General features: G+C 42.9%; 1 protein-coding gene across 1 annotated transcript in view; it reads right to left on the bottom strand.

Moving 5' to 3' along the window:
* VPS4B (vacuolar protein sorting 4 homolog B) overlaps positions 1–13,566 on the bottom strand; it is a 37,468-nt gene extending 23,902 nt beyond the window's left edge. The window contains exons 1-2 of the mRNA XM_073332214.2: positions 13,393–13,566; positions 4,709–4,820 (exon numbers count right to left, since the gene is read on the bottom strand). Of these exons, the coding sequence (XP_073188315.1) occupies positions 4,709–4,820; positions 13,393–13,416 (136 nt within the window). The 5' untranslated portion in view covers positions 13,417–13,566. The remainder of the gene's footprint in view (positions 1–4,708; positions 4,821–13,392) is intronic.
* Between the last annotated feature and the right edge of the window lie 4,425 nt (positions 13,567–17,991).

Genomic DNA, 17,991 nt, shown 5'->3' with positions numbered 1-17,991 from the left:
AAATGAATTCCAATTCAGCAGTTTCTCGCTGGAGTCTGGATTTGAAGTTTTTTTGTTTTAAGATAGCGACCTTCATGTCTGTGATTGCGTGACCAGAGAGATTGAAGTGTTCTCCGACTGGTTTATGAATGTTATAATTCTTGACATCTGATTTGTGTCCATTTATTCTTTTACGTAGAGACTGTCCAGTTTGACCAATGTACATGGCAGAGGGGCATTGCTGGCACATGATGGCATAGATCACATTGGTGGATGTGCAGGTGAACGAGCCTCTGATAGTGTGGCTGATGTTATTAGGCCCTGTGATGGTGTCCCCTGAATAGATATGTGGGCACAATTGGCAACGGGCTTTGTTGCAAGGATAAGTTCCTGGGTTAGTGGTTCTGTTGTGTGGTATGTGGTTGTTGGTGAGTATTTGCTTCAGGTTGCGGGGCTGTCTGTAGGCAAGGACTGGCCTGTCTCCCAAGACTTGTGAGAGTGTTGGGTCATCCTTTAGGATAGGTTGTAGATCCTTAATAATGCGTTGGAGGGGTTTTAGTTGGGGGCTGAAGGTGACGGCTAGTGGTGTTCTGTTATTTTCTTTGTTAGGCCTGTCCTGTATATTGATGACATCTTCATCATCTGGACCCATGGAAAAGAAGCCCTTGAGGAATTCCACCATGATTTCAACAATTTCCATCCCACCACCAACCTCAGCCTGGTCCAGTCCACACAAGAGATCCACTTCCTGGACACTACAGTGCTAATAAACAATGGCCACATAAACACCACCCTATACCGTAAACCTACTGACCGCTATTCCTACCTGCATGCCTCCAGCTTTCACCCTGACCACACTACACGATCCATCGTCTACAGCCAAGCTCTGCGATACAACCGCATTTGCTCCAACCCCTCAGACAGAGACAAACACCTACAAGATCTCTGTCAAGCTTTCTTACAACTACAATACCCACCTGCAGAAGTAAAGAAACAGATTGATAGAGCCAGAAGAGTTCCCAGAAGTTACCTACTACAGGACAGGCCTAACAAAGAAAATAACAGAACACCACTAGCCGTCACCTTCAGCCCCCAACTAAAACCCCTCCAACGCATTATTAAGGATCTACAACCTATCCTAAAGGATGACCCAACACTCTCACAAGTCTTGGGAGACAGGCCAGTCCTTGCCTACAGACAGCCCCGCAACCTGAAGCAAATACTCACCAACAACCACATACCACACAACAGAACCACTAACCCAGGAACTTATCCTTGCAACAAAGCCCGTTGCCAATTGTGCCCACATATCTATTCAGGGGACACCATCACAGGGCCTAATAACATCAGCCACACTATCAGAGGCTCGTTCACCTGCACATCCACCAATGTGATCTATGCCATCATGTGCCAGCAATGCCCCTCTGCCATGTACATTGGTCAAACTGGACAGTCTCTACGTAAAAGAATAAATGGACACAAATCAGATGTCAAGAATTATAACATTCATAAACCAGTCGGAGAACACTTCAATCTCTCTGGTCACGCAATCACAGACATGAAGGTCGCTATCTTAAAACAAAAAAACTTCAAATCCAGACTCCAGCGAGAAACTGCTGAATTGGAATTCATTTGCAAATTGGATACTATTAATTTAGGCTTAAATAGAGACTGGGAGTGGCTAAGTCATTATGCAAGGTAGCCTGTTTCCTCTTGTTTTTTCCTACCCCCCCCCCCCCAGATGTTCTGGTTTAACTTGGATTTAAACCTGGAGAATGGTCAGTTTAGATGAGCTATTACCAGCAGGAGAGTGAGTTTGTGTGTGTATGGGGGTGGGGGGGATGTGAGAAAACCTTGATCTATGCAGGAAATAGCCCAACTTGATTATGTAAAGAGTTGTCACTTTGGATGGGCTAGCACCAGCAGGAGAGTGAATTTGTGTGGGGGGGTGGAGGGTGAGAAAACCTGGATTTGTGCTGGAAATGGCCCACCTGTTGATCACTTTAGATAAGCTATTACCAGCAGGACAGTGGGGTGGGAGGAGGTATTGTTTCATGATTTCTGTGTGTATATAAAGTCTGCTGCAGTTTCCACGGTAAACATCTGATGAAGTGAGCTGTAGCTCACGAAAGCTCATGCTCAAATAAATTGGTTAGTCTCTAAGGTGCCACAAGTCCTCCTTTTATTTTTGCGAATACAGACTAACACGGCTGTTCCTCTGAAACCTTAAAAAAAATAGTTGTCATTCACACTGAAAGGGAGATAGGCATAAAATCTGACCAACTTTTTCTCTGTTTAAGCTCAAAAGCTTGTCTCTTTCACCGACAGAAACCTCACTTATCTTGTCAACCTTTAGATAATAATTAATATAGTTATTATTGTCCTCCTGGTCTCTAATCTATTAAAAAGCATTTCAGGCTACACAACAAAAGGCATGCACGCTTTACTCTATGTATTAAGTCCCAAAAGCGTGCCCAGCATTGCAGAAAGCACAGAAAGATACATTCTCTTGCCCCATAGAGTAGAACATATAGACCAGGGTCGGCAACCTTCAGAAGTGGTGTGTTGAGTCTTCATTTATTCACTTTAATTTAAGGTTTCACGTGCCAGTAATACATTTTAACGTTTTTTAGAAGGTCTCTCTCTATAAGTCTATATATTATATAACTAAACTATTGTCGTATGTAAAGTCAACAAGATTTTCAAAATGTTTAAGAAGCTTCATTTAAAAATTAAATTAAAATGCTGATCTTACACTGCTGGCCCGCTCAGCCCGCTGCCAGCCTGGCGTTCCGTTCACCTAGGCCGGCAGCAGGCTGAGCGGAGCCTGCGGCCGGGACCCCAGATTGGCAGCAGGCTGAGCAGGGCCAGCGGCCGGGACCCCAGATTGGCAGCAGGCTGAGCAGGACCAGCGCGCTACCAGTCTGGGGTTCTGTCTACCAGCTCCTGCCAGCCAGGGTCACGGTTGCCGGCCCCACTTAGCCCGCTGCCGGTGCTCAGAGTGGGTACCTACCTTCTCCCTGGTTCTAGCCCATTCTCTTCTTCTTTCTCTGCACTGAGCTGAGGGTGGGAGTGCACTGAGCACAGGGCTGGGGGTGAAGGAGCAGGCTGCGGGTTGGGGTGAAGGGTCTGGCCAGGAGCTAGAATGACAGAGGGGGCTCAGGGTTGGGGCAGGAGGTTTGGGTGTGGAGTGCTTACCTGGGCAGCTCCCATTTGGTGCGAGGGGTGCATGTGGAATGTGGGGGGAGGAGAGGCGCAGGAGCTCCCATTTGGTGCTCAGGGTGGGGTGGGAATGTGGGGGGTGCAAGAGTCAGGGCATTGGGGGGCTGGGAATGTATAGGGGGCTGGCATCAGGATTGGGGTTGTGGGGGGGTGCACAGGTCATGGCAGAGGGCTGGGGGTGTGGGTTAGGGTGTGGGGGTGCTCCCAGTCCCCTGCCCAGAGCGGCTCACGGCAGGGGGGTGGAGGGGATATGCCCTGATTCCACCCCCTTCCTCAAGACCCTACCCCCACCTCTTCTCCACCTCCTCCCCGGAGCAGCGAGTGCGCTGCAGCTCCGCTTCTCCCCCTCCCTCACAAGGGCCATCAGCTGATCAGCAGCAGGGAGGGAGAGGAGGAGGGGCAGGAACCCAGCACACTGGGGGAAAAGGTGGGGGAGGGGGGGAGAAGAGCGGGCCAGGGCAGGCAGGATTTTTAATGGTACGCTGCTGCCTGCCGGGGTCCCAGCCACCTGCCCCACTCAACCCGCTGCCGGCCTGGGTTCGGCAGCGGGCTGAGCGGGGCTGGCGGCTGGGACCTGGCAGGCAGCAGCGTGCCATTAAAAATCGGCACGCATGCCATAGGTTGCTGACCCCCGATATAGACAAACACAATCCACACACAAACTGCCCTGAATGATCAAATGGAAGTTACTTAAGATTTTAAAGTTATTGTATATGTAACAGCACCTCTAACTTGGGGTGAGTTTGCACTGGTAGGCTTGGCAGAAATAACACATTTTAAGGTGGAATTTAACTTAAGAAAGGCATCTCCTTGCACATCAAAGTCAAAAGCAAGAATTCAGGCATAAGGAGGCAACAGAGAAGGAAGCATGAACAGTAAAGGAAGGATATAAAGGGAACTGTAGACAAGGTATTGGCAGAAGAAAAATGAGAGAATAAATATAGGTCTAAACTATGTTCATTTGTGCAGAATCTTGAAGGTAAGCATAAGCAGCTTGAATTGTCAATGGAAAGAATGAAAAAGGGAAGCGTGACATTGTTACACCTGCAGGACAAGACAGTAACTTCTGTGGCGTCACTACACAAAGACTGGCTTTCCAGATACCACCTGATTTTCCCTACACGAAAAGGAAATACTTAACTCTTCCCATCCTCTACCTGTCCCCCCTACACTGTAGTCACCTTGGAACTTTTTGAAGACATCTAGCGTTGGTAGCAGGATTCCTTTCTAAATATCAACAAAGTGGACTATTTACAAGATTGGAGCAATTGGAGAGCATGTGCGTGGTAGAAAAGAAGATACACAATATGTGCCTTTAAATCAAAGTATAGCTGGCAAGTCTCATTTGACTGTTTGAGAGATTTAGTATCTTTAGACAAAACACTTGTTGATACTTAACATGGTGAATATTTTCCATTTTGGTTCTATCAGGTAGACTGCTGTAACTTTATATAATTTAGCTTTTAAAAAATTGCAGCAAATAGCTAGCTAATATTCCAAGTCTTACATTTAATTACATGGAGAAAATACTGCACAGCATGTTGGTACAAGCGGAGTGCTTCCTCATAGTTTCCTGCTTTGTCTTCTTGTGCTGCCTTGCTAGCAAGGTCTATTGCTTTCTGTAAAGCAAAAGAAAAAGTGGTGTGATTAAAATGACAACTATTATGCAAGAGTACTGCAACATTAGCGTGATAATTTAAGCGGTTGCACTAAAAGCTGATGCCTCGCCTTTACAATATGAATATCTACTGTGCAAACAAGTTGAAGGTAATTGATTATAAATTCATTGGGACTGTCCTTGTACAGCTCTGAATATAGGATAATTGAAAATTGCTAAATTATTATTAAATTGTAAATACTATGTAACTAATCTGCCAGGAAACTGGATCTCTTTCCATTTTGTGGTAATGAGACCTACTTCTAGAAGTACTGAAATAAAACTCACTGAGTACATATGGAGCACCTGATGGTCACATTCAGCAAAGGAACTCATGCTCATCTTCACTGGTGATATGCAACCAGTCTTCTTGTAAACACCAGAAGTAGTAATTACCCAAAACAATACCAGAGGTACAATTATTAGTAGAAATGTTAAATTTATATGTAATACCAAAAACCAGTTCTACTGCAGATTGAATTGAGTGTACTCTTCCATTACCAAATGAAAGAAAACATACTAAGGAGAAAAAAAGTCAGACTCCTGGCAGCAGCTGCGTGATACAGGTCTTACCCAGATTTTTATTTTGCTTAATTATATCATGTGACTAAGTAGAGTTATGCTTTCTGTAATGGTAAGTCTAAATGAGTTTTATCTGATACAAAATAAAACAGCACAGAATAAAAAAAATAAGTATGCCAAACAAATGCTTGCATTCAAAATAACAAATTGTAGTAACTTAGGCCATGCTCATGTAATAAGCTCCACATAGGTCTCCTCCTTGCACTTATTGCTCACTGTAGAACCAGGGCCTTAAGTTGGAGCAACTGCTGTTGGGTGTCTCAGGGAGAAGGACTGACTTCAGAGTGGAACTGGGAAATATCAAGGTCACAAAGCTTTGTGAGAGAGCTGGCTGAGATCAGTGTGGACACAGAGCCAAGTGACCCAAGACTGGATATATCACAAAAGTGATTAAAAAAACCACATATAAAATGAAACCACCAAATGAAACAAAACGTTATGCCAACAATATATTCTAGGTGGAACAGTAGTGACACCTAGAGTTAAAGGCACTGAAGCATTTCTACTCTAACTCAGTTTTCAACTGCCTGCTGCTTGAGGAAGTTTGACCTAAGAACCTGATATTAAGATCTGATTGGAGTACATTCTTATTTTTTTAGTCTGAGCTAAAACAATTCACTTGTATCAAAACATGAAAAACATTTCCTTTTATTAATCATGAATGCAACCTTTTAAAATGTTCTAATGCTGACACAGCTGGGGTAGAAAGAAGGAATCTGACAAGAATAGTTCTTACCGATAAGAACTTTTCAGTGTTCTGCAAAGTCATACTTCACATGAACACAATTCAAGGTTTTTCTGTTAAACACTTTTAAAAGCAACATTAGAAACAACAGTAAGCTGACATGTGCTGAGATTGTGACAAAGCTATTCTCTTAATCTTTTAAGGGTGTACCAAGTCATTCATCAATTTCATGTATACAGTTTGCACTGTATGTGACAGACACACACTAGAAAGGAAAGAGTGCAACTCCTGAGGATCCAGGAAAAGGACTCTATGAACTTTTTAAGGTGCATGAGTTAGGGGGCATTCTAGTGGTGTCTAGATCTTTTCCTGCTTAAAGAGTAAAAATCAATTAAAAAGTCTATTTTAAATGAATGTTAAAGTTACACAGGTAAGCTCTTAAGTCGTGAAATGCCAGAGCTGAAGTTGCATGTGCTACCATAACTCTGCTTCCCTTGTGCATGTGTTGCAAGACAGTTTATAATTCACCGTATTGTTTACAGCTAAGTAAAATGCCACTCGCTAGGTGTGCAGTCAATGATGGAGGACTCCACCCATCTCACTTCTTCCTAGATCTTTCACAGAAATGCACTCCATGAATCATTTATATAAGATGCCATACATACCTAAAATTATAAAATATAATTTGAGAAATACTGTGTGCATATGATAATATGTTCATAAGGAGTAGAATCAAGGTGGCACATACAGCCTTACCTAAGAAATGTCAAAGTTAAAGAGGGCTGGATTCTACAAACATGCATGAGTAAACTTTATTCATACAAGTCATCTCATTAATATCAATGTTACTACCTGCTTGAATAAAAACTAACTCACATTTAAGCATTTGGAGAATTTGGCTGTAAGAGCTTACTGGTGCAACCTTTAGGCCCTTTTCCTGAAAACACTTATCTGCTTATCTATATGAACTGTGAGTAGTCCCTATTAAAGTTAACTGGACTACTCACAGTAGCAAAGCTAAGCATTTGCATAAGTCTTTTCAGGATCAGGATCTTATTTTCTTTTAATGTAATTTGGCAGAATACAGAATGAGTTTAAAATCTATTCTACTAGGTTACCTAGTACATGACCTCCTAATTCTTTCCGGCATATTAAAATATAAAAGTTATGAAAATTTAAAAAAGCACTTTATTTTTAAATGAGTGGAAAAAATATAGAATTGTAGATACAGCAACAAACTGCAAATTCATGTCTTCATCTGAAGAGATATTAGCAGTAAAAAATATTTTTGTACTAGGCAACAATCAGTATCTGTCTACAGTACTTCTACAGCTAACTTGAAACCAACATGGCTACAACACTGCATACAACTTGAAATCTAGTCAATTTAGAAGTATTTTTATTAGTATTTATATTGCAGTAGCACCTAGAGGCTAACTAGGTCAGAGCCCCTTTGTGCTGAGTGTTGTACTCATATAGAGTAAGTCAACAGCGTACCTTCAACATATATCTGTAGTACATAAATCAGAAGTGATAGGCAAAAGTGTTCCTCTATACTAAGCTATTGAAATGTTATAATTATTATTGGAGTGTTAATCCAGCGCTTCCAAATTTTTATTAGAGATCTCTTATGTTAATTGAAAAGATGTATGGAGAATCCACACCTTCTCAAATGTATTTTATCTTCATAGCTTAAAAATTTCTCAGGATACACTATCAAAGTCAACCATTACTAAAAATCTTTAATGAGGCTCCAATATGTCTGAGCCACGTGAACCACTTCAATACAAATACCTGATAAAACCTGCATTATGATTTGAGATTAGTTCTGGGGGAAAAAAAAGATGTAATGTAGCAGTGCCAAGTATTTATAACTACAAGTTAAGAGTTACGTTTACTTGAACTCTAAAGTAGCAACAATTCTGTATTTCAAGGGTTCTGAATGTGGTTCTCATTCAGGTTAGGTGAAGTGGGGAAGTAGTATGGCTTTGTGCCATTCTTTATGTATGAAAAACTTTTCAGGAACTTTTTACTTTTCTTCCCTATCTTCTCAGAAATAAAAGGGGGAGATTTGCCTTTGAAAAATTTCCCCCAATAAGAAATTTGCTGGAAGTTTATCTTGGAGGACTCAGTTGTAGACTGGAAGCTGTTTCAGTACAAAACCTCAAAAAGTTGTAAAAAGTCTGAACAACAGTAATTACTCCTCAGTTAATCCAGTTTCATATCCTTGGTATCTCAAGAGGGTCTTCCAGGAAAAACAGGGCAAACAAGGACTGAATTCCTAACAAACAAGGACGAAGAGGCCTGCAAACATCAAAAAATGTCCTTCTATACAACGCTCTGTTCTTTCCAGATTACCTAACAGCTGTACTTATATTTGTGCATGGAGAAGGGGAACAGATTATTGGATGATTTTACATTTCTAACGAAGTATTTAGAATTTGATTTTATTTGGCTCACACCAATATAAAAATGTAGCCACAATTTACTTACCACACAACAAAAACACTAACCCAGGAACCTATCCTTGCAACAAAGCCCGTTGCCAACTGTGTCCACATACCTATTCAGGGAAAACCATCATAGGGCCTAATCACATCAGCCACACTATCAGAGGCTCGTTCACCTGCGCATCTACCAATGTGATATATGCCATCATGTGCCAGCAATGCCCCTCTGCCATGTACATTGGCCAAACTGCACATTCTCTATGTAAAAGAATAAATGGACACAAGTCAGACGTCAAGAATTAGAAAAAACCAGTCGGAGAACACTTCAGTCTCTCTAGTCACTCGATTACAGACCTAAAAGTGGCAATTCTTCAACAAAAAACTTCAAAAAGACACTCCAACGACAGGTTTCAGAGTAGCAGCCGTGTTAGTCTGTATTCGCAAAAAGAAAAGGAGGACTTGTGGCACCTTAGAGACTAACAAATTTATTTGAGCATAAGCTTTCGTGAGCTACAGCTCACTTCATCGGATGCATTCAGTGGAAAATACAGTGGGGATATTTATATACACAGAACATGAAACAATGGGTGTTACCATACACACTGTAAGGAGAGTGATCACTTAAGATGAGCTAATACCAGCAGGAAAGCTGGGGGAGAGGGGGAACCTTTTGTAGTAATAATCAAGGTGGGTCATTTCCAGCAGTTGACAAGAACGTCTGAGGAACAGTGGGAGGGGGAATAGTTTTACTTTGTGTAATGACCCATCCACTCCCAGTCTCTATTCAAGCCTAAGTTAATTGTATCCAGTTTGCAAATTAATTCCAATTAAGCAGTCTCTCGTTGGAGTCTGTTTTTGAAGTACTGTCACTTTTAGGTCTGTAATCGAGTGACCAGAGAGACTGAAGTGTTCTCCGACTGGTTTTTGAATGTTATAATTCTTGACGTCTGATTTGTGTCCATTTATTCTTTTACATAGAGACTGTTCTCTTTGACCAATGTACATGGCAGAGGGGCATTGCTGGCCCATCCAACGAGAGACTGCTGAATTGGAATTAATTTGCAAACTGGATACAATTAACTTAGGCTTGAATAGAGACTGGGAGTGGATGGGTCATTACACAAACTAGAACTATTTCCCCATGTTTATTTCCCTTCCTGCTGTTCTTGTAAAGTGCTGGAAATGGCCCACCTTGATTATCACTACAAAGGGTGCCCCCCCCCCCCCCCGCTGGTACTAGCTCACCTTTCCTGGTCACTCTTGTTACAGTCTATATGGTAACACCCATTGTTTCATGTTCTTTGTGTATATAAAAAGAAAAGGAGTACTAGTGGCACCTTAGAGACTAACCAATTTATTTGAGCATAAGCTTTCGCGAGCTGCAGCTCACTTCACTGGATGCATTCAGTGGAAAATACAGTGAGGAGATTTATATACACACAGAATATGAAAAAATGGGTGTTATCATACACACTGTAAGGAGAGTGATCACTTAAGATGAGCTATTACCAGTGGGGGGGGGACCTTTTGTAAAACTGTTTCCCCATGTTTATTTCCCCCCACACACCTCCCACTGCTCCTCAGACGTTCCTGTTAACTGCTGGAAATGGCCCACCTTGATTATCACTACAAAAGATTTTCTCCCCGCCCCCTGCTCTCCTGCTGGTAATACCTCATCTTAAGTGATCACTCTCCTTACAGTAAGAAAAGGAGTACTTGTGGCACCTTAGAGATGAACCAATTTATTTGAGCATGAGCTTTCGTGAGCTACAGCTCACTTCATCGGATGCATACCGTGAAAACTGCAGAAGACATCATATACACACACAGAGACCATGAAACAATACCTCCTCCCACCCCACTGTCCTGCTGGTAATAGCTTATCTAAAGTGATCATCAAGTTGGGCCATTTCCAGCACAAATCCAGGTTTTCTCACCCTCCGCCCCCCCCCCCTCACACACACACAAACTCACTCTCCTTCTGGTAATAGCCCATCCAAAGTGACCACTCTCTTCACAATGTGTATGATAATCAAGATGGGCCATTTCCTGCACAAATCCAGGTTCTCTCACTCCCTCACCCCCCTCCAAAAAGCTATTACCAGTAGGAGAGTGAGTTTGTGTGTGTGGTTTTTGGAGGGGGGTGAGGGAGTGAGAGAACCTGGATTTGTGCTGGAAATGGCCCACCTTCATTATCATACACATTGTGAAGAGAGTGGTCACTTTGGATAGGCTATTACCAGCAGGAGAGTGAGTTTGTGTGTGTGTGGGGGGGGGGGGGGGCACGGAGGGTGAGAAAACATGGATTTGTGCTGGAAATGGCCCAACTTGATGATCACTATAGATAAGCTATTACCAGCAGGACAGTGGGGTGGGAGGAGGTATTGTTTCGTGGTCTCTGTGTGTATATAATGTCTTCTACACTTTCCACGGTATGCATCCGATGAAGTGAGCTGTAGCTCACGAAAGCTCATGCTCAAATAAATTGGTTCGTCTCTAAGGTGCCACAAGTACTCCTTTTCGTTTTGCGAATACAGACTAACACGGCTGTTACTCTGAAACCTCTCCTTACAGTGTGTATGGTAACACCCATTTTTTCATGTTCTGTGTGTATATAAATCTCCTCACTGTATTTTCCACTGAATGCATCCGACGAAGTGAGCTGCAGCTCACGAAAGCTTATGCTCAAATAAATTGGTTAGTCTCTAAGGTGCCACTAGTACTCCTTTTCTTTTTGCAAATAGAGACTAACACGGCTGCTACTCTGAAACCTGTGTATATAAAATCTCCCCACTATATTTTCCACTGTATGCATCCAATGAAGTGAGCTGTAGCTCACGAAAGCTTATGCTCTAATAAATTTGTTAGTCGCTAAGGTGCCACAAGTACTCTTGTTCTTTTTACAGATACAGACTAACATGGCTACTACTCTGAAAATTACTTAGAGTAACTATACACTTATATAGTAAAAGTTACTATATTCAGTTCTCTCATACACAGTTATTTCCTCTGCTAACTGTACTAACAATAAGAAAAGGAGTACTTGTGGCACCTTAGAGACTAACAAATTTATTAGAGCATAAGCTTTCGTGAGCTACAGCTCACTTCATGGGATGCATTGTCCTTTGTCTCTTGTGCATACATCCATGTCAGGATTTGGGCTCTCTCTAACACATCAGACAAAACAAAGTTGATACACAGCAGCAGCACCAGTAGGGCTCAGAAGAGAAGTAGCACAGTACCTTTATTGTTTGGTTTTGACACAATGGCACTGGAGCAAAAACCTTTTGGTTTCAGGTAGATTAAACTAAAGGAAGCTTGTTTCAAAACGGAGACCTTTTAAATAGGAGCCAACAGGTGTGAGAAATTTTGAATCTTTGTCTCATTAAAACCATGAGCAAAATCTTCTCTTTGGGGGGTGGAAGGGGGAGCGGTATGTGAAAAGACCACCTGCTAAAGCAGATCCCCAGCAAGCAGAGGAGGTTGTGTTACCTTCCTGTCCTGCTCCTACCAAACAAACAAAAATCTACATACTTCATTGGCCACTTCTGAAACCCACTTAAACTAGCCTGAAAACTCTGACAAGGGGCCTATGCCTCCCCTTTTATAAACACAGGAAAATAATACAGAAACAACATGTTAGACTGCTAGAGATTCCAGAGCATAAATTTCATTGTGGCAAGGAAGGCTTCTAAAAAATGTTCTTTTAAGTACTATGATAATAAAAATAATAGTGAATCAGGAAAAAAAAGTGTGTGTGTGTGAGAGAGAAAAAAAACTAGGGCCTAGTCTGCAGCCAGTTTTGTCACAGTGTAACTATTTCAGTTACAGGGGCGATTTTTTATTTAAACCAAATAGTTATATCAGTATAACCACCTTTATAACTAATCTAGCAGGACAGCAGTTGTAAGTGTGTTACCACTTTAACAATAGCAGTACTACTTTTGTGGGAAGACAAGGAGAAGGGAAGCATAGTGCCCCTCCCACCCCCAAAAAAGTGACCATGCAGCCAACAGAGCAGAGGGGATATTAACAATTACAGATCGCTCCTACTCCAACCTAAAATATATGGTAGCATGTGGGATATATGCTTCTTCAAGTTATCAGAAACAACTGAGGACTTAATTGAAAAATGAGGAGGTAAATCTATGTGCTATCCTGGGCGTATGGTAAGAGATGACAGTGAACATCACTGTGCATAGCAACTGAACCAGGATGCTAACGGCAAATGGACAAAGGGGATAAACCCCCAAGCAGGGCAGACATATTATACCAACAGGACAATTTGTTTAAACTATGACAGAGGGTGCATTTTAAAAACAAATCAAGGTATTTTAAAGGCTTAAGGTAGACAGGACAAGAGATGCTTTAACATATGTTGGCTGGATGAAGATCGTCCTGGCCACCTACCAAGCGTAAATCCCCCTTTCTAACACTAGGGATTGAGGAGAGAGGTAGGTAAAAGCGGGTAAGGCGACACGGTTTAAAGTAAACCCCATGCTTTTTATCCGACTCGAGACAAACCGCAAGATACTCGACAGAAGCCGTCCCAACCGGTGCCGAGAGCCGCAGGCATTTAAGGGATGCACTATGGAAGCACCAGCACCCAGGGGCCGGACATCCCCCCACAGCCGCTCCCTTCAGCCCCGCTCCCCACCCCAGACACCGCCCGCCCGCCCCCTCCCCAGACCCTGCCCGCCCACCACACCCCCCTCGGCCCCGACACCCCCTTCCCCTCCCCAATCCCCCAGTCGGCCCCGACACCCCCTCCCCCAGCAGGACGCTCTGGGCGGGGCCCCGGCTCCGCCTGTCTCCACCTGCAGGTTGGATGACGCGGCCATGGCGGGGGACGCCGCTGCCGCGCTGTGTCCGGTCTCTGGAGCTGCTCCCAGCTGCGGAACCCACTGCCCGGACCCCGCGCTACTTCCGTATCCAAAACGCCGCCGGGACCCCCCCCTCCGCTTCCGCTTCCGCCCAGCGCCCGCGTGATTGCGCGTGACGTCATGCAGCCGCTCCCTGGGCGGAGGCTGGCGAGGCTGTGGGCGGGGCCGGGCGGGACCTTGTGCGCCGGAGCCGCCGCAGCCCCACCCCCAGCGTCCCACGGGCCGTTCCCCGCCTGCAGTGGTAGCGCCCCGGTGCGGAGGGCCGGAGGCGGCCCCTGCCTGTCAATCAGAGCCGCGCGTCGGTCGCCTCACGCGGTCCCCGCTTTAGGAGCGTCCGCTCCTTCCTGCATGTCACCTGCAGCCTGGGTGTGGGCCCCTGAGTCCTGGACCTCTCCTTGCACGCCCGGCGGCGTGCACAGCTCTGGCCATGGCTAGGGCACTGGGAGCGTCCTGCTCTTTCCACCCTTTTGTGACTTGCCCCCCCCCCCCGTCACCAGATGTTTAAAATTGGACTGTAAACCACTTCCAAGCTGGCCCCAGGATTTTGTGTTTGGACGTACAGTGCCTAGCACACTGGTGGGTGCTATGCAATCTTAGTGCTTATGTGGGGCCTTTGTGTAGGCTCATGGATCAGTAACCATCATCTGGACCATGGAAAAGAAGCCCTTGAGGAATTCCACCATGATTTCAACAGTTTCTGTCCCACTATCAACCTCAGCCTGGACTAGTCCACACAAGTCCACTGTTCCTCACACATTCTTGTCAACTGCTGGAAGTGGCCCACCTTGATTATCACTACAAAAGGTTCCTTCCCCACCTCTCCCCGATCTCCTGCTGGTAATAGCTCACCTTACCTGATCACTCTCCTTACAGTTTCATGTCTCCATTGTTTCATGTTCTCTATGTATATAAAGCTCCCCACTGTATTTTCCACTGAATGCATCCAATGAAGTGAGCTGTAGCTCACGAAAGCTTATGCTCAAATAAATTTGTTAGTCTCTAAGGTGCCACAAGTACTCCTTTTCTATTTCATTCACAAAGGTCAGATTTTGTGTTACTCATTCCGCTACAGTATTTGTGTAAGTGTGCGTATGGATCATTACTCTTTATTCCTTTGCCATTGTTGAGCCAAATCCTGACATCCTTATTTTTTCTCAGTCTTTATTTAGGCAACCTCCCATTGACCTAGTAAGTACTGAGTAAAAATTAAGTAAGGATTTCAGGATATGGCTGGTTGTTTCAGATAGAGCAAGTCTTATTATCATATAGTGTTTTTTAAAGCAACCAAATATCTTTCCCTCTATGCCTCTTGTATTGTAATGATGCCATCTTGTGGTCAAACACCATCATATTTTGCTGTTTATTTTGTATACGTATATATCACACAGTGGGGCAAGGTTCATCAATATTTTGATGTTTAAAAAAGCTGTTTGATCAACTTGTACTTTTGTACCTTAATATCATGAAGAATCTTTAAAATGAATTCTGTCAAGTCCTAAATCTATTGTGCAAAAAAGAAAAAAGTGAGACAGCAAGAGGAGGCTGCCACATGTCATGCATTTTGTGTGACAGTTTTTTTTTTAACTGGACAATGCTGATTTATCAAACTATTCATGGGAAAAGATTGGTTTCAACGAATCTTCCACTATAAAAATTTTTTGAAAAAAAAGTTTAGAAATGGTTGAAACAAGGCCAACATTTTCAAAATGAAAAGTTTGTTTTCCTGTTCCAAATGATATTTTTGTTTAAAATTTTAATTAATGTATACTAAAAAAAAGTTTAAAAATTTTTTAAAGGTCAAAATCAAAACAAATTGAAAGAAACTGTTTGATTCATCCAATCTGATTTTTTTTTTTTCAGCTTCTCGGTTTGCAAAAAATTTTGAGATTTCAACTTGTCATCCCAGTTCAGGACAGGAAAAGATTTCAAAATCTTGTAAACTCTCATGGCATGGGGACACTGTTTCCTACCCAGCTCTAACAGTTACGCATCTAGTTCTATTACATCCAGCTGAACTTCAGAAAGTCAACAGCCATTCACCTGCAACTGTGCCTTCCTACTGTGTGAAGCTGGTGTGACACCTACTGAGCAAGCAGCTCTCTGCCTTTTCTCTTGCTGCTCTCACAGCTGGATCACAGCCAGGAGAAGATGGAGGTGATGTAGCAATGGCAGTGGCAGCACCAGAATCAGCACCATCAGAGGAATGGCCCAGTGCTGATCTTGGTCTCTCTCATCCCTCTGTCAGCCCCCATCAAGCACCTTCCCATGCACCTATGTGCCCCATATGCTTCAGTCCTCATCCACCCACCAGCGTCCCAGGCACACAGCAAACATACTTAGCAAAAATCCCACCATTCCTTGCTACTCAAGCACCCTTCTATCCAAACTTCCCTGCACCCAGAATCCACCCTCCAGTACCCCTCCACATACCCCAGTACCCCTCCACACCCTCTCACCTCCCCTACCCATAGGGGCCAAGTTTTGTGCAAGTTTTGTCCTATTTCTGCCAATACAAGCTGATAGTTGTGGTTATATGAACATTATCCCATTAAATGTTTTGCATGTAACGTACAGGTGGAGCCGCCCAAAGCCTGGCAGCTGTTGTGGCCATTTGGAATTTGTTAAGAGCCACTTGGTGGTGATCATACACCTGTGTGAAAGCAAGTGAGCTAACTGAACTTCACCTGTGCCCCAGTTCAAAAGTCAGATGATACCATGACAATTTACAGTGGCCACCAGTGTTTAACACAGTGCAGCATTTCCCTATTCCTAGAATATAAAATGTTATCTTAGAAACTACAGTGTATCTGAGGCTGCAAGTCAGTCAGGAACTCCTGAGTTCTAACACCAGGTCTGACATCGACTTGCTCTAAGGTCTTGGGCAAGACCTGAGCCTAACAGCGTGCCGACACCCAACTGTATATCACATTCTCCACCGACGCGACCACTGCCACGAAAAAGATGACAGAATATCCGCAGATGAAGGGAATCTAAAAGTCTGTCTTTAGAAGATACTAAAGAAACCTTCCTCTTTAGCAAAACCTTTACACCATAACAAGAATGATGCTCACATTAATACCTCTTCTACCTGTCCGCAACAACAACACATTTAATCCCTGTCAAACCAACCCGCCACCAACGTTACTCCAAACCTTATACCTTAAAAAGAGAGTACAGCCAAAGATTCCATGAAGTGTGTTTGAGACTTTGCTGCAGTGCTGCTAATCCCTTTTACTTGGGCTGTGGCTACACAACAGAGCTTACAGTGGCGCAGCTGCACTGATGGGAAAGGGAAGGGGCCACATGGTGTCTGTACAATGAATTTCCTACATTTTGACATGAATTGTGCATTTCTTTGGATTTGTCACTGCCATAGCAGTGTTTAGATGAGCTGTGTTTGTATTTTGAATGTACTAATACTTGAACTTTTTTGTTTGTAATAGCTTTTGGCAAATATTTTATTCATTGAAAAATGCAGTTTTGGGTCAACCAGAATTGTTCATGAGTTCAGGTGGAATCCAGTACAAAGTTCTGAAATTTTGGCAGTTTCACCGGAAGTGAAATGTTTCATTTGACCCGCAACAATTTTTTTCCGTTAGGTGAGGAAAAAGAGAAAAATTGCCATTTTGGGGTGACAGCACACACTTTTTTTTCTGGACTTTTGGGTTCAACTACTGCTCCGCTTTATAAGCATGGGGAGGCAAAAATATGAAAATGTTTCAGCAAATGGGTGTGATGAGAAATTTCCCTTGTAATACTATACCTTTGACTCGAAAATACAAGATTTGGCTTTGATTTATATGTGTGAGAAATATTTTACCCCAGTGTAAATGCTAAACTTAAAAGGAAATGTGGGCTGTTTAATTACTTTAATCATTACACATTTCACATTGCATTATATTTTCAATATCTCTTTACTAAGATTTTCACACTAAAGCCGCAACAGCTATTGTAGGATAATGGTACCATTGTATGTCAACGTAAGTTGAAAATAGCGTAGTAAATTTTTGTAGGTGGTAAATCAACGTTACCTGAGGGTGAGAAAGAAAAAAGAATCAAAGATACAAACAAGTGAAATTAACCCCTTTCTTTAGTAAGTTTAAACAATTGTCAGTGGGTCAAATTCGTCCGTGATATAACACCAGTGAAATTATACCTGTATAAATCCAGAGTTATCTCCCTGCAGTTAATGGAGTTTTACACAGATGTAATTAAGAACTGAACTTAGTTCAGAACATCAGTAAAAATAGTTGAATAGATAAATACAAAGCAGAAGTTAAGGAATGTTGTGCAGATGTTCATGTGATCTTTTGACAAAATGCAGCCACAACAAGTTTAGCTCTTTTTGTTTAGCTCGTAAACTCCATAGGCCAGGACTTTCCTGCGCCATTGTACGGTGTCTACTTCAATAGGGGCCTGAACCTGACTGGAACCTTTTTTTTTGTTTTTAACCACTATTCTACTTGAATACAAATAAAATAAAATCACTGTTAAGAATTTAAATAAAATGTACTACCTGATAGTTGCTTGGCC

This window comes from Lepidochelys kempii, chromosome 2, assembly GCF_965140285.1.
Source record: "Lepidochelys kempii isolate rLepKem1 chromosome 2, rLepKem1.hap1, whole genome shotgun sequence".
Lineage (NCBI taxonomy): Eukaryota > Metazoa > Chordata > Testudines > Cheloniidae > Lepidochelys > Lepidochelys kempii.
The sequence above is the reverse complement of the archived record's forward strand: the minus strand, read 5'-3'. Positions and strand labels throughout refer to the sequence as shown.